The sequence below is a fragment of the Tyto alba genome, unplaced genomic scaffold (assembly GCF_018691265.1).
Source record: "Tyto alba isolate M040663 unplaced genomic scaffold, T.alba_DEE_v4.0 Super-Scaffold_11, whole genome shotgun sequence".
NCBI classification, from domain to species: Eukaryota; Metazoa; Chordata; class Aves; order Strigiformes; family Tytonidae; genus Tyto; species Tyto alba.
Genome location: NW_024881273.1, coordinates 12,029,692 through 12,053,483, shown reverse-complemented (window position 1 = coordinate 12,053,483; position 23,792 = coordinate 12,029,692). Strand labels below are relative to the sequence as shown.

Here is a 23,792-nt window from a genome sequence, read left to right as displayed (position 1 = left end):
CAAAAACATCTAGGGACCATAGGAGAAACCAAGGACCCCAACACGAAACAGCAGAGAGCTCATGCAAAGGGACAGAGTTGGAGACATGGCTTAGAGCAAAATTTCCTCTGCCTTGAAATACAGAGATGGGGAAACATAGCAATGTAGAAAGTCGGAGGAAAATGCTGAAGGATAGATTCGCAGAGGTGTCCAAGAGGGGAAAAATGGTTATGATCCAACATCTCACCTTCCTCATGCAGAATTATAGTTCTTGAATAGAAATTAGTAATGGAGCCAGTGTGTTTGCTGGGTCCTCAGCTTTTCAGGGAGATGCTCTTCAAGTCAATTCTGGGTCACCTTTGAAACCCCTGAACTGTCTCCAGAAACAAAGAACAGTCCCAAATTCTTCAAGTTTACAGCTTGCTGCGATGTCTACTCAGAGAATATCTAACAAAAATAATTGGACAAAAAGTTTAAAAGTTACAGTGTCCCAAGAAAAAAAATGTTTCTGCAGTTTGCTTTTGAAAAATTTCCTACTGCTTTTTTGGGTTTGTGGGATCATTAAAATAGCTGAGCTGGGAACGTCATTTACTTCATTGGTTTTGCTAAGAAAGAGTACCTTCTGGGATGGAACAGTGGGGATGTTTATGGGGGGAAAAAAGGCTTTTTGTGAACAAAATGGATTCTACTACTGATATGCAAAATAGACCAAATGATTATTTATATAACAAACTATTATAACGCGATCAAACTGTAAACAGTAGGAAAAAAAAAAAAAAAACCAACACTTTGGCAGAAAAGAAACTAAAATGTATTATTCTTGGTGCCAGAATATTTCTAAATGAAAGCATGTATTAATGGAATACATGCCTTGTATTTATTGCATAAGGGCTCTCTTGCCATAGAGAGAGTTAAGGTAGAGGGATGGTGTGTTTTGGAAACAAAATCCGCCAAACACTTGAAAATTACATAAATCCAGAGGAGACAGATAATTTTTTTTTTTTTGCTATTTTTGGGTGGGAGGAAGGAAGAGGCTTGAAAAATGTAAATATTCTAATGCCATTTTCCCTCCAGAATGATATTTTGCTCATGATGATATTCTCTTAACAAAACTAAATCCTTCTGTCCTGCAGGGTCAAAGGTATAGGCTGAAGCACATTTCTGTATTTGAATTTGTAATACGTATTAGGTACCATTTTACTTACTTCAGTCAAAGCTACTTGTGGGGAAATTTAACCACAAGCCTTAATCCCTGCAGGACTGGTCCCTAAGTGAATTACTAAGCAGAACAAAAATTAAAGCATTGAAGATTAAAAAAAAAACAACCAAACCACACATCCTATGAGGAAAAGTCAAGAGACAAATGGAAAATTCCTTCCTGGCTCCATGGATGCTAATTGCATACCTTATGCTAGGAGCTGAGCATCATAAATTTCTACATATATATTTAATTAGGTTAATTTGTAAAACGTAGACATATGTCTGCTTAAAGTAGACAGGAACATTTCATTTTATACATTTTAAATATCACATAATGAACTACAATCACAAACACTGTTTATGCTGGAGTAGGAAGGCCGAAGAGCTCTCCATAAAACAAGGAAAGCACAAACATTTACAAGTGAGACAAACATCCACAACGTGTGACGGCTATCTCCTCAATGTTATCAGAAATCAAAAGCAAATGGAGCATTCTCAGCAGCTCTACCTTTTAGCAACTAAGCCAATTAAGACTACAGCATAAGAAAAAAAGAAAATGTAAATACTTGCAAGGTTTCAGGAGAGGGGCCTCTTATTTCTTCTTGATTTTGGGATGTATTTACAAATGGCACCACTATTTCCACTGGGGATGTTCCAGTGGAATCACGCCTACACCCCTCCGACATCTGCAAGCCGCTTCCAGAAGCAGGAATTGTATTGCTGCTCTTGGACCATGTGTGATACAACCTGGACCCTGGAAACTTGCTTCGGATGTATTTTGCCTCCACCTAATGCAATTTATTTGGATATATTTGCATTTCTTATTTCTCACCCAGTGTCCTCCCTGGCTCACAGCACAGCAGATCCCCCTCCAGGGCTGTCTCTCTGGCAGTGTCCTAACAAACCCAATTAAAGAGAAACACTAATTCTAACTGCTGTTATCACCAACCAGCCAAAGTTATAGGCCTCTCAAATAAAGACAGATAAGAAGGTAAAATATCCCTCCCCCGGAGTTAATATGTAGTATGCCTCAGTGGTATTAACCATAACCAGATAGCTGAAGCCACATGTCTCGAAGCAGTCTAAACATGACAGAGTCAAAACACACCCGGGGACAGTCTTCCTGGTGTTCAATCATTAATTCTTTCGCTGGTGAAGCTCATCTCCAGCCCTACCAGCCCACACCAATCCCACCAGCTCCTGACCACTGCCAAGCACCCAGCTGGCAACCCCAGGGCCACCAACTGGCGGGTTCCAACCCGTCCCCTCGTGTCGCTGCACTTGGGCATCTCAAGAGTCTGACGTGGGCTCCTATCAGTGGCATCACCTGATTGCAAAAAGAAATCCTGCTGATTCTCAAGGGGATTTTCAGATCCCCTCTGTTAACAGTCCAATTCAAATCCAGCTGTGACTCCATACACAGGTTTCAAAAATGCATACAGAAATTCAAAAAAGAATTGTTTCCAGCAAATAATTATCCTGTGTCCCTACAACCCTCCCTTCCCACCCTCAAAATCACAAATATCACAAATGCTGGTAAAGCTCAGGACCTGCAGCCCACAGACTAAAGCGCATCAGACCTCAAGTGACAGATTTACACCCAGAAAGCAGTAGCTGCTCTTGGATTTCAAGCTAGCGACCCACCAAGGCTGCCTGCATGCTATTCACAGGGATGCTCTCAGCTCAGTTTCCAAACTACATCCAACAGTCTGCAGACTTAATATAAGAAATTGTACAAATCTGTTAAAATAGGGTTTCACTCATTCTCCCTTCATGTAGCCAAGCAATTAGAGTAGTAATTAAAAAAAAAAAACTCACAAAAATACAAACTCAATTTCAAGCATGGACACGATAGGCTATGCAGTGCCCAAGCCCTGCCCAAGGACCACAACCACCCTCTGCTCCCAAAGGAGCTTCAGTTTTTCCTCCAGGTTCCCCTCCTGGCTCTCCTGCATAGGCAGAGCTGTTGGCTTTGGTTGCACAGTTTTGAAAACTGAGGTTTAATACTTCTAAAAATAAGTCTAAAGCAATTAAATACTTGTACTAAAATTGTTCTCAACATACTCGAAGCAGAACCTAAATGACGGGCCTTCAATGCAAGCACACCCAACTTCTGAAAACTCGCTTCTGCTGCTATTTTCAGTAAAGGCAGGAAAGGATACCTACACCCACACAGAGTAAAATATTAACTTTCAAAAAATTACTTGCTGCCTATCTAGTAAAATGAAATCACAACAAGTATTAAAACCTGAAGACCCTGGAAACACAGTGGTGTCATCAGGGCATCAGCACCGGGACATGACCATGTTTGGCCCGTCACAGCTGCTGAGAGCCTTGCTCAGTTCACTGCCGATGGAAAGGTCTGACAAACACGGCTGTTCTCACTTCTATCAGTTGCCGAGATATTGAACCCTGTGTGATAACATCCTTAATTTCTAAAACAGTACAGAAGATACTGGTTGCTCACTGAGCTCCTGTGTTATCTGACCCAAGCATTGCTGAGCCCCTTGCTGGTATGGACCCAACAGTCCACACAGCATCCCAGGCTCACCAGAGATCTGCACTCTCCATCAATGAGTCTCTCAGACACGTCCATATGCATAAACACGTACACACATGAATTGATCCCTCATATATACAGTGACTCCTTGCTGGCTTCAGCAGCCCCCAGCCTCTGCTCCACACGTGGACGTTCACATTTCCTTGTGTCAGCCCATTATCAGCACAGGCAAAACCTACAGTCACCACTTGTCTACTTCCAGCCTTATTTTTCACATTACACCAGCCAAGACCATATACGAAACAAACAGGAATACTGTAAATTACCAGCAAGGCAGGCTTTCCCTATATAATTAAATCTTTGCAGGTATAGTACACCAGCTAAACCTTTCCAAGCACACCTTGAAAAGTGCCTCAGCGTGAGAGAAGTAAAGACAGAGGAGAAAGACTCCCAAGAAGAGCTACCCTAGCAGCAGAATTGGTACGGTGACATAGTCCCACCACCGAAAAGCATCAGGAGAGGCCACCCCAGGCCCTTCGCATGGGGACAGCGGCGGGGGCATGCACAGGCCCCCACCTGTCAGCCCTGCCAGGCTGGCCCAGGGTGCTGCAATCTCACCCCAAATAGGCCCCGGTGGCCTCCAGCTTGGATGGAGGCAGCACAACTCCATCAACCATGAGTTTTATCACCTGGCAGGAGCCTGAAACTCTGCCCTGACCTTCTCCAAGAGTCACCCCAGCCAGCTCACACCCATAGAGGCATGAGCAGTGGGGTTCACTGGTTGGACCTCTCCAGGGGAGTCACAACGTGTCCTGTGCCCCCCCCCACTACCTCGGCTCCCCAAGCCGCCTCACAGCATCCCAGCATGAGCATTCATAGACCGGCCAATGAACCTGAGCTAACTGCCATTCAATTGCCAAAAAAAACTAAAAAATGTGGAGTACAGAAACTCTTCTATATGGGTACAGAGGTGGTTTAAGTAGGGGTACAGAGTCTAATCTGTTAATATCGCTTCTAAACAACTCATACTCTCAATGCTGTATCCTTCCCCAAATATACCTCTCTGAATAAGAAACCTCTTTGCAGTTGCATTTTCAGAAAGTACAGACGAGAATTTTCTCTACATAACCTCTTTTTTCTGCCACATCTTACACTTCTCACTTTGGGAGCAACAAACAGATTTGAATCAGTAAAACCCAAGTAACTCAGAAAAGCCATCATGCAACTTGCCTGGAACCTCCACACGCATTTACACACTCAGTAGTGTCGGTGTGTGAAAGCTGCAATATGAGCGATCACCTATGTCCATCACTTTGGTATCCAACCAGCACACGCACATTTCAGAGGCTAGCAAAGCAATTTCTGTGTGGGAAGAGCCCAGACCACTGCCCCCAGCCCAAAAGAAGACCAACACTCACGCCCAACTTCACACACCACGTCCCACCAATGGCAACAAGACTGTTCAACAGGACAGAGCAAATAAGGCCCAGGACTATGGGAGGACAGATTCAAGGTCTAAATATCCAACATCAACCAAGGGAAAGCAACCCTGCCTTTATAAACACCCTGTCCAAGGGAAAGCATGGCAGCTTTGATGTCTTCAGCATGCACGCCTTCGTAAGGAACCTGCTCCACAGGAGAGGCATCTCCTCCAGCTCTTCCCTTCTTCCAAAGAAGACACAGGCATGTAGCAATGCCTCCTACGCCCCACAACTCACCTACACGTGCAGCAGCTACGGGAGCATCTCCGCTTCCCCAAGACCAGGCAGGGGCAGGAGACACCAAACCCTGCTCCAGCCAGAGCCAACCGTGCCGCTGCAGCCACAGACTTCACAGAGAACCAACTGTTGCTGAAGCCACCCATCAACTCAATCTGCTGCTTGTTATTTATGATTATTAAATTTTACATGCTGTTGATTATGTCCCCAAGTGAAAAACTCTCTCTATATATATATTGTGTTGTATATTATGCTATATATCTTACATATTATATAGATTATATATTATATATATTAATTTCCACTCCCTTTCTGCTACACCTTTACCCCGCTCCCACTGTCACCAAAATAACACCATAACCAGAATAACAAGGTAACGTGGTGTGCCTCTCCCACACAGGGCACACAGTCAACCCCTTCACCACACCCCATGTGCCACTGCCTTCCCAGGTCCCTCTTACCACTCCTGGTGCCATGGCTTAAAAATTCAGCTCTCACACGACTGCCGACAAGGCAGAGCCGCTGTGACAAGCTGCACCAGAGCCGTGTGCCACTGATGAAAGACACATCGCAAATGGTTATTTTTCATATAGTATCCACGGTAAACAGCATCATTCATCTCTATTCCCTTGCTCCAGACAAATCAATGATTGTTAATGCAAAGTCAACACGTCCAGATGTAGTTTGCATACTAGTTAACCACTAAATTGGCATCACATAGTACAAAATAATCAAGAGACATTCAAGGAACCAAACAAAAGCAAAAAGGAGGCAGATGACTAGCAATTAATCCATAAAAGACCTTTAAAGAGTAGGAACTTCTTCCCCAGAAAACACGGTGTGGCCAAACGGAATCCGTAAATGTGAAATTCTAAATAAACGTAATGATAGATGCTCAGAAATTTAGAAATTACAAGAAATTACTATCTCTTGGTGCCATTTATTCATGTCCCTTACCAAAAAGCATCCACAACCTCCACCTGTGTTCACAGCCCCTGCACAGGCACCTCTCGCCCTCACCCTCCCCTTTCTGTCCCCACTTGGCACATTACGTACAAATAGGGCCTAGTCCTGCAAACGGCACCACTGACAAAATTCACGGTTATGGGCACCTTCCCCATGACTGTGGGACTAACCCTGCCCATTTTACAGCTCCCAGCACGATTAGCACACCAATAATTGCTCAAGTGGATCTGAGCGCGAACCGGCGCAACCCACAGCACCCAGTGTAACACCAGTGGGGCAAGGGGGGATCCAGCAAACCCTTCTGCACACGCAGTGTGCTTCATGCACCCGCGCAGTCCCACGGAAGCAACCTAGGCTGGGCGACCCCACGCTCCCCCGCGCGGATAACGCCTGCACCATGCCCTTTCCAAAATCTAGGCGATGCGCAAGATGCTCAAGCTGAGGCTGCTGGCAACTCAACTCTCCATGCCAGGGACCCCGAAAGGTGCAACTCCCCCCCCGCATTCGCCAGCCCGGAGCCAGCGTGGCCTCGCGGGGAGCAGCGGGGAGCAGCCCTACCGCCGGCACCGGGGCTGGGCCCCACTGCACCGTGGCGGGAGGGTCTAAATCCCTCAACGGGCGCAGCATCCAAAGAAGCGAAGCACAAATCCTGAATTCCTATCAGCACAAGCCTTGCAGTAGGTTTCAACCTCCCCACCCCTGCCCCCCACTCCCAAAAAAATTAAATTAATCTAATTTTTAGAACACTAATTTCACTACCGCACTTGCATAATTGCAAACTTGACTGTGCATCACCAGGGCCACGTGACTGCACCCGTCAACTGAACTATTCACAGCGTTGCATTATGGCAGTGATATATATTTAAATTATTCTGGAGTTATGCGAATAACGTCGTAAGGTTTTATACGGCGCTTCTGTAAATATTATCTACTACTTTAATAATATTATGTCTATTTTCATCCTCACTGAGGATGAGGTACTTGAAATTTTTCTTTTTTAAAAAATACATTTCAGTTATGTCACAAGAAATCTGTTAATATCCCTCTGCTGGCCTCCCTTCCTCCCCCTCCCCCTTCCAGGCTGCCAAACAGCAATTTTTAAAATGATAAATATTGATCAACTTTCCAGAAAAAAAGAGAGAAAGAAAAAAAGAAATTTCCCTGAAAGCAGACTGCAATGAAAAATTATGAAAATTTTTCAAGCAGGAGGAGGTTTCTCCTGGAAGGACATGGCCATACAGAAAGGTTAGATTCAGAAACCCATTATAACCTCAAGCGTAGCTTTTCATCACCAGCGGAACATATAATGGAAGCCGTTGTTTAAAAGAAACTGATATACACAGAGTTAAAGATTGTAAAGGTTGCGGTACGCACACCTACGGTATGACAGCATCCCCACAAGTTGCAGTCGAGTACTATGGCATTGCATTTTCATCTCTGCAGAGGAGATGTGCAACACGCAAACCCATTTCAAATATCGACAGAAAATTCACTTATTCCCACAACAGCTGAAAACAGGTTAAAACAGAAATAAACTAGAGCCCTTCAAGTTTCAATTCCTCTATTTTAGGATAGCATGATAAACTTTAAAGATGTAACTATAAAATGTTGCCACTGTGACCTAAAATATGTCATTATTTGTAATTAAAATGCAGCACCCATCAATGTGTCCCCCCCGATGCCAAAGCACTGCCACAGTGCTGCTCCCCAGATCTTGGGGTGAAGGTGTGGGGCTGGGCAGAGAAAAAGCAGCATCAAAAGATCTCCATTCATTTGGAAAAAATGTATGAAATTTAAAAAAAAAAAAAAAAAAATAGCTAAATAGTTTCTTTGGGTATAATCACAGAGTAAGTGAAAGTTAATGGGTACAGATCAAAGAAGGGAATTCTTGGAGTATAAGAATATGGAAAAGCTACCACGTTAAAGCTTCCTGGATGAAACCATGAATAAAATATTCTCCAGGATTGTTTAATCCAATTTAGAGCACTGTGTGTAATTTTTACCCATATGTGCCACCCTACTCTAACTGCACCACTGCTGGTCTGTCACCGTGGTACTCTCTTCATTATTTGCTAAAAAAGAGATTCAGGAAGAGGGTGGGTCCTTTTCATGAGGGGGGGTGGAGGGGGAAGAATAAACGCAAAAATAAAAATATGAAGTTGACATTTCAGAATATTCTCTTCTCCACCCAAGAGTTATCCTGCTTTGCAAATTTTTTCCATCGCCCCCCCACTTTGAGCCACCCAAAACATGAAACAAATAAAGGGGAGGAGAGTGAAAAAGAGCCCCTGAACCCTGAATTCACCAGCCATTCCTGCCTAATTTCCAGTAAATACCAAGTTACAGTGAAATAAAAATCAAAACAGAAAAAAAAAAACAAAAAAAAAAAAAAAAAAACAAAAAAACTTTTCAAGGGTTTGAGATTCAGATTTAAAAAATTAATTCTGGATTGAAATTTAATTTTTTTTTAAGTGCCTGGATTTCAGCATTTGCAGGTGGGTGCCTGGCTGCTCCAGAAACTCACTTCTGAGTTCAAAATTTAAAAATGCCTTTTTCAAAAAAAAAAAAAAAAAAAAAAAAAAAAAAAAAAACTGCTGCAGCTGTGGAGCCAGCCATCTTGCTATTTTGTCCCCATTTTAGAGAGGAGACTGTGTCAAGGTTGGTAAAACTCAATGTTGACCTAATCTTTCCCTTCCTCTCCCTCCCCCACTTTTGGGTGGAAAGGCCATGTATCTCTCCTATATTGCTTTTTTCTTGAAACAATGCATGTTTCAATGCTCTTTTGTTATTTATTTTTAAAAAGATCAATACCAAGACCCCACTATTCAAGGGCAACCCTACAATAATAACCCAGTGTGTGCACAGTCCAGAACTCACAGGCAAACCCGTAACAGCAAAATAACAGGAACATAAGAGCATTTAAAAAAAAAAAAAAAAATTATAAAAAAAAGATTTTCAATTCAAACTCCAGGAAGGCTTTATAGTAAGAGTCAAGGAGAAAAAGCATTTTGAAATTGTGAAAAATATCATGGCTGAGCCCTTTAAAGGCACTTTAGTTTTACTATTTAAAAAAAAAAAATCAAAATCACTAAATCTACAATTATTTTTTCACAATATTGTTAATTATGCATATTCATAATATCATGGCGGACCTTATAATAAACCTGTGTAAATACTAGATTTATATGATCCACAGCATCTGGAGTTGTTACAGTGTGTGTGTTTAAAAAAAGAAGAAAAAAAAAAAACTAAACTAAAAACCCTACTATGGAAATTTTTTTCTTTACAAAAGAAGTAGGAAATTAAATGCTGGAAACTATGTTTTAATTATGCCAGGAGAAACCATCAGAAAAGTCAAGAAATTCAAAAATAAAACTGACATACGACTCTTAATTTTGCTTGTCCTCGTGTTTTCCTGGACTGTGTTTAGAACCTCATTGTTTAAGAGCAGTTTTGCATGAAATCCAAAATCACCAAAAAAAAAAAAAAAAAAAAAAATTTGGGTGTGTCCACAGCAAATTTTCTATGCTCTAATTTTCCTTCAAAACTCCTCATTTGAAACAAATAACTTTAAGCACTGCAGCAAAAAAATCAGTTTTGGCACTGCGTGCTGCACAAGTTCAAAATTACAATGAAGTACAATTCATAATTGCTCCGTAACAGCAATTCTCCCACTTTCCCAAACTAATCACTTTATTGCAGCTCATCCGGGGGTGCCCATCTCAAACTTGAATTACTTTCATTTCCGAGCACTCCGCTGCTCCCAGCCTCCCTTTTCCTCCAGAAAAAGGGGTGTGTGGGGGGAAACCTGAATTCATTCAAATTCCAGCTTAATTTTCATTTACATATTAGCTGGGCTTTGCCTCCAAAGGGACAAAAATGAAATTTGGGGGTCGAGCCCGGGCGGCCCCGGGGGCAGCGGCAGGGGGACCCGGCCACGCACTGCCCCGCCGGCACCAACTTTCTTGAAAAATATGAAATAGTAGAATATTTCCTCTTTTTTTTTTTTTTTTTCCAATTTTAATTTCTTTTTTTTTTTTTTTTATTTACGAAATAGTCTCCTCTAGGTGGCGTCGTTTTAATGGAAAAAAAAAAAAAAAAAACACCAAAAAAAAAACCCTACCGTTCGGGAGGAAAATTAGAAAAGGGGGAAGGAAAAAAAAAAAAAAAAAAAAAAAAAAAAAAAAAAAAAAAAAGAAGAAAAAAAAAAAAAAAAAGGAAGGGGGGAAGCTAAAAGCAAAAGCCCCGTGAAGGGGAGAGGGGGAGCGGCGGGCGGCAGCGCGGCGGGCCCGGGGCGCGGGGCCGGCCGGGCCGGGCCGGGGCAGGCGGGCCGGGGCGCGGGCGCCGGGCCGGGCCGCGGCCGGCGGCTCGTCCCCGCCGACATGGCTGCTGTGCCGGGCGCCGCTTTGTTCGTCGGCCCGGGCCGGTGCGGGCCGCGGCGGTCCGGGGAGCCGTGCCCCGCCGGCGCCCCCCGCGCACTGCGCCAAAGCGCCGCCGGCGCGGCTCCGCGACGGGGCGGCTGCGGCTGCCGCCCTCCCTCCCTTCCTCCCCGCTCCCTCCGCCTCCCCCCGGGGGACACGCCGCCCGGCCGCCGCGTACCTGCGCTCCCGTCCCCGTCGTCGCCGCCGCCGCCGCCGCCGCCGCCGGAGCGGAGCCGTCCGGCTGGTTCATGAGGCTGGGGCGGGAGGCAGGCGAGCCCCGCGCCGCCGGGGCCTGCGATCCGCCGCGCACAATGCCGGCGCCGCCGCCGCCGCCGCTGCCTCCTTTCCGCCCTCCCAGGAGCGGCGAGTGGGGGCGATGCCCCCGCTGCGCGGGTGGGCGGCTCGCCGGGCTGCTGCAGCCCCCCTTCCCCCCGGGGGCATGGGCCGGGGCGGCCGCCGCGGGCACGGGCGCTGCCGCTAGCGGCGCGGCGCGCAGGGCTGGGCGGGCGCCTCCCGCTGCCGAGCCCGCGCCGCCGCCGCCATCACGAGCCGCTCTGGGGGCCGCTCCAGCCGCAGCGCGCTCGCAGCCAGCGGCGGCGGGAGAAAGGGGCTGAGTCTGGCCCAGCGCGGCAGCCGCGCCGCCGGCCGGCCCCGCCGCTGCCCTCCGCCCCCGCGCGGCCCCGGGCCCGGCCCGGCCCCGCGCCGGCCACCGCCGCCGCCGCGGCCGCCCAGCCCGGCCGGCGCGGGGCCGCTCCGCGCCGTGGGGCCGCCGCCGCGGCGCCCCCCGTGGGGTGGCGACGCGGAGAGGGGGTGGGGGGGGGCGGGGGTGGGGGGGGGTGCGGACCCCGGCCCCCTCCCGGGAAGCCCGGGCAGATCGGCGGGGTCGGGCCCCGGGCGTCGAGGCGGCCTTCGGCCCGCGGCGGGGGCTGCCGGCGAGCCCGGCGGGCGGTAGCCGGGCTCCCCCTGAGCCTCCCCCGGCCTCTCGGGAAGGGACGGTCGCACCTCGTGGCGGCAGAAGGCAGAGGAGCCCTGGGGCGAAGCGGGACCCGAGGGGAGACGGGGCGACCACCGGGCACAAGGGTCCGGGCAGCCAGACCCCTGCCTGCGCTCCCCGGCCTCTCCCACCCTTCGAAGCGCCGCTTGCCCTTTCACCGCCGAAGCTCCCGAGTGTTGGTGTCCCCCCACACACACACTTTTGAGAGCTGTTTTGCCGCGACGCAAAATGGGGGGGAAAAGTCGGTTCCCCATCCTCATGTGAAACTCGTCCCGGCCCCATCTCCCTCTGCGGAGAGCTTTTCCTCGGCACGTGCTCACGACGCTCAGTGCCGCCCAGCAAACTTGGCTATTTTCCTCCAAAAAAGAGAAGAGCAGTGCTTTTTCTTCCCCTGGAAAACATACAGCATTAACTACAAACGTGATTACTTCTCGTGCGTACCTGGTGTTTTTCTCCATCGTGAAGCACTGCCAAAAATAAATTACGAACAGTATTAATAAATTAATGTGAACTCACGGATTTCCCTGCCCTGACCCATGAAACCCTCTTTCCCTAGAGCTCCACAAAGCTAAAAATTTGCGGAGAGTCAATGCTGATTTTGTTCTTGTTGCCCAGACTAAAGATAGCTTCAAAGATATTGCAAAACACAATTTTATTTTTCTTAATATCTTTCATGCAGATTTCATTCCAAAATGCTGTACAGTCAGATAATGTAATTACAGAGCTAAATAAAAACAAAGGGGCAGGGGAATTGGTGGAGATGTTGGGCAAGGGAAGATGTTTTCCGAATGAGCTTAGAAGGGATGTGGGAAGTCAAGAAGCAAAAACCACTCATGAGGCTCTTTCACCCCCAGTGTCAGCATGAAGAGGAGCCAAAAAGAGTCCCTCATGGACCAGAATAAAGCAAAATAGGGTGTTTAACAAATAATATAGTTTGAGGAAGTTTGGGGAGAAAATGCCATTTTGACACGGAGTTTGCAGCATGAGGAGGTGCGTAGAGATACATTTGGGAAACCTGCTCCCTGCCTTCCTTCCTGAAGTTGAAGCCTGGAGAGAAAAGATCTCCAACCCTCTGCGTACCATCATGCCTGAGGGCCCGTCTCGAGCGGTCACTGCGTGCTTTTAAGCGTCTTCAGCTGTGGAGACTCCATCATAACTCATTGTGACTTGGCCATCCATTCATCACCTCCACTGCTGAAAGATGAAACCGTGACTCACTTCTAGCCTAACCCTATTTTGCTCCCATTTGGTACGTTTGTAACGTGGAAGAGCCTCCTGCCATCCCATGTCCATGAGCCACATAGGTAAATCACCCCTTTGCCTTCCTTTGGGGTCTTTCTTCCCCCTGGAAGGACAGGATTTGAGCTCTCCAAGCTTCCTCGGCCCAAACCTTCTCCCCTTTTTTCTTGTCATGGGCACAGAACAGATGCAGGAATAGAGCAGCAACCAGGAAACTGCCAGAGACGTCAACCAGGTCTTCTTTTGCATGGGTATTTTTAAAATGGCCTTGCAGTTTGCTTTGGCTGTCCAACTAACGCGGCCGTTGCGCTGGGTGGTGGGGCTGGGGCCCCGCGGGAGAGAGTTGCCAGTTCTTTGGTCAGATCTCCCAGTTTGAAGCCTGACTCCTGCGGGATTTGGCTGCTGGTTGGTCCTGGCTTTGTGAAACCAGCCCTCCGAAACTAGCGTGTGTTTCTACTGCTGAGCGTGGGTTTCCTGCTGTTTACACACAATGGGTATCAAGTGGTGATCCCTTCTGCCTGAAGAATCTCCTGTGCTCCTCTGTCAAAGTGAGGTCTAATGCAGAGTTTCTACAAATCAAGACATTTTGAGGTAGGAGATTTCAGTTGATTAGGTCTAAGGAATTTCAAGGATCTTTTAATTGTGGCAGGATGAGATATCCACTGTGTCACTCAGACTCAAGTCCCTCGTGATGAGGTGGCCTTTTCTCCTGTGTGTTAGAGACAGACATTTCAGTCGTGCCAGCCTGCCAATCCAGTAGCATTCAGTGGGCTCTTCTGTCCTGACTGGCACCAAGTTTCTGTGTTACTGCTTAAAACTGCCCCATCATCAGTGACCAGAGCCTGAAAACCCACATTCTTACATTTTTAATGCCCTCAGACCTTGGGTGACAACTACTGACAGGCCCATTCCAGCCAGGAGCTCTCCCCACCACATTTCAAACCTCACTTTCTGATAAAGATCAATCTCTTTTCTCTTCTTACTCTAGTTCCTGGTGTCTGTGGGCAGAGGGCACAGTGGTGCTCACACATCCACAGGACTCCAAGCCTGAGAACCTTGAATGCCTCCTGGGACCTCGGCGTCTGCGTGGCACCGGACTTGTCATGGGTAACTCAGTGATTCCTCTCTCCTCTCCTGCCTGTAAAGCAGGGCAGCAGCAGTGCTCCCCCATGCCCAGGGAAGCTCTGTAGTCATTGCAGACTGGGAATGCCATCCTGGTAGGAACTCACCTTCCACGTGCTGGAGGAGGTAGGGTCCCAGCTGCAATAAACCAATGTGATAATGTGATTAAAGATTGTCATAACACACATACATACGAGGGCTGGTTCCGCAAGCTTGATAATCATCTTTTGACGTGCTGTATTTGCATGTATTACCCTAGTATGTTTTTAAGGCAGGCAGCACAAACAATTTATTTTCCATACCAGTGTTGCAGCCCTCCCAGCGTCTATCATGAGGTGATGGAGTGCCCTGGGAGCTTGCGTGCTGCGGTGTAGGCTTATGCTTGAGCTATTGTGTTAAGGATGTTGGTAACAGGAGAAGGCTGTTGGGTGAATGAGTCAGGTGGAAATGCCACTTAGCCCCTGGAAAGTGTGTTACAATGAACAGCTAACTCTGTTTCACAAAAGTACAGCTGAGGATGAAGTTATGACACACTGGAGGCAAAGCCCAGCAAGGCGATGAAGGTTCTGCGTAAGGCACTTGTGCTGTTTCCAGCGAGGAGCCTCTTCACGGGGTATGTGCTCAATAGTCCGGAGGAGGAAATTACTGATAGCGGCCTGCTCAAGAAAATCCAGAGCTTGCGATCCCGTCAATCCCACCACAGTGCTCGCTCATGTGCACCAAAGATTATCCTGACGGGATGCGGGGGATCCCTCTGTTTCAGTGCCCACTCTGAGGTTTAGACTCTGTGTCCGAACAGCTGAAGTCGAGCCTTGTGCAGGGGCAGAATGCTGAACACTTCTCATGCGCTGCCATAAATAAGGCAGTCGGCAAACCACAATCAGGAAATGGCGAAAGGACTATTTATAATCACCGCTATCTGCAAAGATATCTATGAGACCAGCAAAAAAAAAAAGTCCCCACTTCACTCTTCCTGACCCCAGCACTGTCTGTTTGCTTCACTTCGAGGCACTAAAGCTCATCGGAAATGTTTGCCAATGGTTTATAAAAGGAAGTGTTGGATTGTATTTGTGCTTGTCAGCACTGAACTGCTCCTTCCTTTTCCAGCTGTGATCCCTTTTGTCCCCTCTTTTGCCGGGACCATGTGTGCTCTGAGCACCCACTGCCAGTGTCTACAGGGACCCTACATATGTAGATCTAAAGGATCTACATATCCAACACAGACTGGTGCTCTCTGCAGTGGGCTGATACCAATAATGCACTGAATAACCCACTGTGTGGAACAGGAGCCCCCAAAACGTACAGGCTTAGGTACAGTACTTTTCCCTGCAGGATAATTAGCAAGTTCTTCATTCGCACCAAAAGCTCTTGAGAAATTACAGCGGCTGAGTTGTTAGGATCGGCTGTGTTTGGGTGATGACAATAAACCCCTGTCCTGGGGAAATTCTGGTGAAAGCCATAGCTTCTGACTGCGGAGCTAATGGCCTGATTTTGGATGCATGTGGTGCTTTGCTTCCCCCTGTTCTGAGTGGTTTTGTGAAGAGGCCAGAGCTGTGCACGTCTCAGGACGCAGCTGAATTTCAGGAGCAAACGCAAGGGTGTGAGAGCATTTATAAGCATGTAAGCGCGTATTTTACCTATATATATATATAAAAAAGAAACCTTTGGTTTTAAAAGCATTAAAATTGTATAAACACGACACTCTCCAGAGCAAACTGCAAAGCAATAAAATCCCAAGCCGTGGGGCACCTCTTACCCACACTTTAATGACTGTACAACACATTTCTGCTGACGGTGAGAGGTTTATTGCTACAACAAAGAGCTTCCTTCTGCTTCCGACAAATAATGCAATGGCCACCTCCCAGCATGGGGATCTACCCTGCCTTTACCTGGAGGTGCAAGGCAGCAGATCCCCACTTGGGGGTCCACAAATGGGGGGGCAGCCAAAAGTGCTTGGCCACCTACCTTTATGGGAGGGGGATGCTTGGAGCCCACGTGCCCTCTCCGGGGCTGCACTGGAGGCAGCGTTTGGGTGCTAGAGCTGCGAGCAGCTCTGCCTTGTCCGAGAAATACACGCCGGGCTGAAGAAGGGCGTTGTGTGGATGAAGGCCCCAGGCACGGGCAGCCTGGCCGATAACCCCAGGAGATGTTCAGGGTTGGCACGTGCACGCCGGCTGCACGCGCAGCAGCGCCGTGTGCTTGGGGTACGGCTCGGGGTGTGCATTATGCTGCAGGATTGTATTTGGCAGGAAAAAGGTGTCCAAGAAAATTCAGACACTGAAGCAAAGAACCTTAATAAATGGGATTTAAATAATAGATTTAGCTGAAAATCCCCAGAAGACGGATTTTTTATCCACACATCAGGTGCTGTAAGCTTAGAAAAAAGATAACAAAATGTTCCTCAGACAGAAAAGGTTGAGTTTCGGCTTTAATTGAAAAATCGTATGTGGTATTGATATTCCTAGAGAGATGTTATGTTAAGAAGGAGTTTATACTGAGAGATGTATCATCACTATTTGGGGGTAAATTAGATTAAAGTGATTTGCAGTTATCCCCATGCTAAGTAGTATAAATGGAAGAAATTGAAAGTTAAAGTCATACTTAAAAGAAGTGCACGCAGTTCACTGAGGAAATCCTAACTCTGCTCTGCCATAACACACAGCCATCGTCTGAGTATTAGAGAGGAATTGTAGCTTTCTGGGCCCATAATCAGATTCATCTGTCTCTTCTTTACAGTGTCATGGCAGAGCAGAATTAAGAATATTTGCATGCCTTAAATTGAGTCTTTCTGCTTTAATTGTGTAATTATGGAAATGACTATTTAGGGATCCGTAGTTATGGCTATGTTGAATTTTGCACTTCAGGCAGGCACACAATCTCTTTGTTAAAGAGTATTCCCTGCAAAATCCCGGCATCTACTTTTTGAATATCGAATACATGTCCTGGGTATGTATTTGCGAATTCATTAATTAACTTATCAGTTAAAGCTAATTAAAAATCGGTCCTTTAACAAATCTAATGCATTGTGTCAGACCTGTCTTTTTTCTTCCTGAAGATCCTATTAACAGAATAATGCAGACCCTGCAACCTTCCTGTGTAATTAATATTCACTGAAAGCTTATATATAAATTTCTCTCGGAGAATTTATTTCAGAATGAATGGTCTCCTACAAGATTATACTTCATAACTGAAAGTTTATTGGGCAAGGCTGGTTTGCAAGGTTTTCCTTCGGTTTCCCATAAGGATTTGCCTCTCTTCCAGCTCTCGTGGTTCCTGATAGCGGGGTCACAAGCGCAAGCCCAGACCACATTTGTTGGGTTGCTTGTGCTGCTCTACTGGAGTGAAGCTTCAGAGAGCAGCAAGCTCTGGAGGTTCGTGGCTGCTCTGGAGGAACATGAAGCAGCCAGACACATGGGAGAGTCGGGCCATAGGTGTTAGTTTGAATAATGAATATAAGCTGTCTTTTAAAGTCATTATAACACCTTTAGTACTTTGTGTGTGGGCCATGGGTTGAAGAAGTGAAGAAGTGAAATATTTCCTAACTATTCTTTACGATCACAAATAGAAAATACTAAATACATGACTGAACTGGTATAATTAATTTTATTAGCACTCATGTAGGGTGCTCCAAACCAGCCACTCACGGCTTCACCACGCGTGAGTAATGTGTCCATCCCAGATGCACGCCAGTAAAACCCTTTGAGCCTCACCGCCACAGACAGCATCACCTCTGAAAACAGCCCGTAAACTTCCATGGGCTTATTCAAGACAAAGAGCCTGACCAAAACGTAACATATTGTCATTTATAATCCTGCCACAGCTGCTGACCCACCTCGGGTAAGTCTGGGCAGTGCCCAAACCAGTTGTGCAGCTGGCAGAAAATTGCTGCTCCTTACTGAATGGCACTTGGTAAAACTTGGTATTTATTTAATGGTAAAACTTGATATTTCTTTAATGGTAATCACTAATGTTACTCAGCTCTCACTGAAGTTTGCTACCCCACAGAGATGAACTGAGGAAAAAAAAAAAATAGATAAAATCAAGTAAGTCAGAAGAGGGCACATATGAAAAAGCATTTTAAGAATGAATTGGCGGCAGGTAGCTCTCCTTGAGCGAACCGTGCTGGGTTCCCTGACAACATGGGCTGTGATAAAGAGAGTCCCGTTGCCTCCCCGGGCACAGTACCTAGCAATTAGGGACTCTCACCCCTCCCTGGGAAGCAGGGCTGGCAGCCCCGACCCACGGCAGGACGCGCAGCCCCTCGGCCGTGCTGGACCCTCCGGCTCCCCCGCCGAGCCGGGAGCCCCTCGGCGCTCGTCCTCCTGCTGCGCCGTTCCGCCTGGGCTCGTAAATTAACAAATTGCAAATACAACATTAAATAATGGCAAATGCATCCTAACAAACAAACAAATAAATATTTCCAGTGCTTTATTAATAGAATTTTGACAGCTTCATTAGGTTGGTGAAATTTCAAGATACTTAATGAAATAATGCTTCATCCCTTGGCTTGTGATATAAATTCTAATGAAATGCGCAGTTCCAATTCATCACCAACAAACTGTGATGCTCTGCTCAGAAGGCACTATCGTACTGCCAAGGTTTTTATTTCCCTGACATTATGATCTTAACAATTTTATTTTAACAGTTAGAATGGTAGTGCCTACTAAGTTAAACAGTAGAATAAAAGATCCCTCTAGAAGGAAAAAAGTATATGTTTAGGTGGAAGAGACTTCAGATCAGATTATGGGTTGTTTTATATTCTAAATATGACACATTAATATCTACTCATTTAATACTATAATTTTTTTAAAGTTCCTTTCACTGAAAGATGATCTTTATTTCTCTGAAAATTGCCTGGTGGAATCCCCACTTGTGCAAATGATAAGTGACTGCTGCACACCAAGAGCTAAATGCTCCCGAGCTCAATGGAGCTGCCCTTAAATGAACAAAGTAAATGGAAAAAAATTAAGTAGAATTAATATTATTAAAGATAATAATATAAATTATTAGTAGTATTCTATTAAGGTCAGATTAATCCCACTACAATTCAATTGGAATAATACATGCAATTTATGCAATCACAAATGTTTTAACATTTAAATTACCTTTTTGGCATTCTGGAAACCTGTATTTTCCGTTCCAGCGCAAGGCAAACACTTCCCCGTGCCAAGGCCGGAGCCCCCCGGCCCGGCTCTCCGCGGGGGGGGGGGGGGGGGGCGCACCCCGGGGCCGGCGGCTCCCGGGCGGCACGGAGCGGCTCTCGGCCCCCTCTAGGGGCTGAACGGCGAATCGAGGTCTGAAATTCAGCTGCAGCCTCCGATCCCGTGCCGGTCCTTTGCCCCGGCGTGCTGAGATTTGCACCCCCGGGCTCTGGGGTACCCGAGGGACGTGGGCTCCTCCGCCTCTGCAGCGCTATGAATGATCGGTTCAGAAATCGTAACGAGAATTTATAAACCTCTATGCCTGGTTTAGCCCGCAGAGGATGATGTGTGAACATAGAGTGTTTGCAGGGATCGCGCTGTCCCATGGCCAGGAAGCTTCAGTCTCAGCATCTCTGCCCTCATGTTTGTACCAGGGGCATTTAAGAGATGTGGAGATGTGGCACTTAGGGACATGGCTTAGTGGTGGGCTTGGCAGCGTTAGCTTTACTGTTGGACTCCTTGATCTTAAAGGTCTTTTCCAACCTAAATTATTCTGTGAAAAAGGCACAACTCCAGATCACGAGTGTTGGATGGGTTCATTCAAGTGGGGAACAGTGTGTCTCGGTATTTGCTAAAAGGTCAGGGCCGTAGTTGATGTCTTTGGGGAGGCATCAAAAGCCCAAGGGTCCCAAAGCTGTTGGTTTGAAAACCTCCTTCCAAGCAGAAAGGTCCATCAGGCACAGGAAACCTGTCGCCAGAGCTCTGAGGCGTGCAGCATCGCTACCAGCTCCACCTGCGGCAAGTGGAACTCAGCCCTCCTCTGAAATGCTTTGGATTCATTTGGACTATCCAGAAAGCTGAACAGCTCGGCAAAAATCAGCAACTTTAAATTTCTGACATCTGAAGCAGTTGTCTTTCCTTCTTTTCCACTTGCTGGAGGGACTGGAGGCTCTTTGAGACAGGGAGCATCTTATCTGATATTTGTGCGAAGGCTGGCAAGGAAGCCCTTGTTCCCAAGGGGGATCTCCTGGTACCGTAGAAATGCAAACAATAAATAAGACGGTAGTAAAATTTTAACTCAAAAAAGAGTTTGGTGGCTGTCTGTGGGTGCAGGATCCACCTTCACTCATTCTGCAGCAGGACAACTGTACGATCCCTGTAGTGGGGTAGTGGCATGGATGTGGGTTTACAGATTGAATCCAGTTCCAAGCACTTTGCAAGCTCCTTGTGCACCTAGAGGCTGTTGTCTCCTGCTGGCTCTGTGTAGGATCACCATTACAAATACCTGTAAGGGCCCTGTACCCCACCACCGTCCACCCTCTACCCACGGTACAGGGGTGTTGGAGCTGGTGCAGCTCAGGGACAAGGCCAGTGTCCGTGGCTGTAGTATCGTGTGGGGTGCTGTACAGGGTGGAAAACCTACTTACAAGCTCAAGTAGACACTCGGACATGGGCACGGTGCTGGTGGTGACACAGCTGTGGCTTCACTGGTAGTGGGACCCATCCTCCTGGTAGCCAAACCCTCTGTTTCGACGATGTGAGCTGTAGTGGAGACCTACGCTAATCCTGTTCTCTGCTTCATTGCTTCTTGCAACAATAAATATATCAGAGACTGCAAGGGGTTCAGCTATTTCAGTAATGGTGGTTATACAAATAATCTCAGTTTTAGATTAAAAATAATCATGATTTTGTCTGCTTTTTACAAAATGTTCTGCAACAGCAGGCCACAAGCCAGCAGCTGTCCCTAGATAAAATCTATACAAAGTAAGAGAGGGCAATTTGCCATATTTTTAAAGACATGGTTTTTAAATATTGTAAGTACAATGACAGAGGACAAGCTCAGGAAAAATGGAAATCTGTGGCATGGTTCACAACCATGACCGAAGGGTGGGAAATGCCATATTTCAGAGAGTCCATGCAATATGCAATGTACCATTTGCAACACTGCCCTAAAGCCCTCAAAGGAAGAAGTCCGTTGTAGACTCTCTAAATTTAAGCTTCCTCCAATGCCCCAAGGAGCTTATGAGCTGCTTGACCAAGATAATGACACTCTGACATTTTTGGATCTTCTCTGTGTCACTGTTATTAATTTTATGATCTAATTTTGTCATTTTTATCATCTTTTTCAAGTAGTTGGTATATACCACAATTAGGGTTCTTTTTCTTGTTGATAATAACAGCTCCTATTATCTATAACTCATCAGCTAGATTTTTCTTTAATGCATTTGGCTTCCCTTACCAATTTTCTACCACTCAGAAATGTTAAATTATCTTGATTACTACTTTTTATCTTTTTTTCCCATTCTTTATGTGCTGTTTCTTTTTCTAATTGCTGCTTTCATTTTCACCTAAAAAGACCTTAAAATCAAACACCATTCTTTTAAAATCATAGTGGAAATATAACTTTTTAGCCAGGTTGTGAACTCTTAGTGGGAACTTTTCATTTTTCACTCATTTGCTTACATGTTTATTTTTCTTCCCAGCGAGTTTCACTCATCTCTTCATTCAGCTTCACAGATCCAGGGACAAGCACCAGGTATATATTACTGGTTAGGACTGTCTTTTATTATCCCATAATTAATGTAATCAGGTCACGATCACTGGTCTCTAAGCAACCACCGATTTCTAGTTCAGTGATCAATTCATCTTTATCCATCATAATAAGATATAAAATAGAATTACCTCATGTTAGGTGCCATCCCTTTTGTGTTAAAAAATTATCATATATAATTTTTAGAGTTGCCACTGATGTTTTATTACTGCCTGCAGGAGGTCTCCAGCATTCACCTCCCACCGTAATGTCCCGCAGAAAAGGGCAAGTTTTCTCTTGATACCATACAGACGGGTGCACTTGGAATGGGGTATGATGGCATGTACCAGCCCACAGCCAGCCTTTTCCCACAATGTTAGGCAACACATTGCACCATGCACATGCTACTGCTTATCAAAATAGCAAAAATTGCCACTTCCTCTCATTTATGGCCAGATAAGATATCACAACTATCTCTTCCCTTTATATTCCTTCCTATCTTGCTTCAATATACTCATGACCCCCTGATTTTTTTCTCACAAAGAGCATCCTTCAGCCCTTCATAAGACCCTCCAACTTATCCATCACCCTCATTGTACAATGCCAGGCAAGTACAAATCTGTGGGCATAAATGGAAGAGCTTCAGAATTGTGTCCCCATCAGAATAATGGATGAAATCCCATCCAGCCCACCCGTAATGTGTTAAGTTATAAAGATGTTTTCAAATATTTTTGATCAATTAGGATAATTCAAAATTTTGAGAAGTGTAATGAAAACTGGTGATTTAAAAACATCAAGCTTATTGAATACAACTGACTTTTAAATCAACACTGTCATTGTATTTCTGTCCATTATTATTTCCTCTTGGTTGGTTTCAGACTGAAAAAAGACTGTCTGTCTTTAGTCTTTGGAGCTGAGATTTCATTTTATATCTGTGTAGATTCTGGGAAAGAAGTCCTGTTCCTGTTTAGCATACTTAAACGGTGTTGTAAGAGAAACGGTAAATAAATCTGTAATAACAATACTCAGTTTCACCGGGAATCCTTTGATATCACCAGCAGCAGGGCTGGAATAGAGCTGGTATGTCCTCGCATCTTGAAGGCCAGGGTAAATCTGTTGAAGCTTTCTGTGTTAATGTGGGCAGGGACACATCCAGTCCCAGGAGGTGAGGAGCAGCTGAATTCATCTGGGCTCTCCAGCTTCCAGAAAGTGGGTCCTCCCAGGGCCAGTGGAAACCGAGATGCAGCACATCTGTCCTGGATGGCCAAAGAGTTGGCATGAACATGCCACCCACTTCCCCTGGGCAAATATCGCATTGTGCCTTGGCAGCCCCGTGGCAGGAGCTGCAGGGTCATCCCTTGCTCCAGTGCTGGAAGACATCCTGGTGGGTCCTGCGTCCCTTCAGGGACGGAGGGAGAGGCGGGTGTCCCCTTGAGCCTCGCTCTGTCTCACTGTCCCACTGTCACATGGAAATACTAAAAAACAGCCTCTTGTGTAGGAGTCTGCAAGGAAATATTTCCAAGCCAGTGTCAGACTGCCTGAACAGAGGGACAGAAAGATAGCTAGATGAAAAATAACTAGAATAATTATTTGAGAATCAGTAACTGTCTGAAAGAGCAATAATTAATCTGGAGACATTTCAAAATGAGATCTATACTGACTGGGCAACTGAGGTCCAAATAACAATTTAAGATTGGCCCTGGATAGTCTTAAATTGTCTTTTACCTTAGGTTCACTACAACCAACAGCCAATCTGAATCACCAACTGCCCTGGTTTCAGAGGTGGCCAACTCTGGGAAGAAGAATGCTTCCTCTTGGTCAGGGCTATCCCAGGTCTGTCATTGCAGAGGAGGAATTGGAGACACCCCTACAAAGAAATCAAGAGACACAGTGAGAGAAGAAGCACATCTTGCAGGGTGAGGACTTGCCTCCTTGTTCAACAGAAGAAATCCTGGAAGGAAATTTGTAGCGCCAAAACAGGG

At 46.1% G+C, this 23,792-nt stretch overlaps 1 protein-coding gene across 13 annotated transcripts in view; it reads right to left on the bottom strand.

The window, feature by feature from the left end:
- ZNF618 (zinc finger protein 618) overlaps window positions 1-11,444 on the bottom strand; it is a 162,329-nt gene extending 150,885 nt beyond the window's left edge. For all 13 annotated transcript variants that reach the window (XM_032988690.2, XM_042787029.1, XM_042787028.1 and 10 more), the window contains exon 1: window positions 10,963-11,444. In XM_032988690.2, coding sequence (XP_032844581.2) covers window positions 10,963-11,034 — 72 coding nt within the window. In that variant the 5' untranslated portion in view covers window positions 11,035-11,444. The remainder of the gene's footprint in view (window positions 1-10,962) is intronic.
- Between the last annotated feature and the right edge of the window lie 12,348 nt (window positions 11,445-23,792).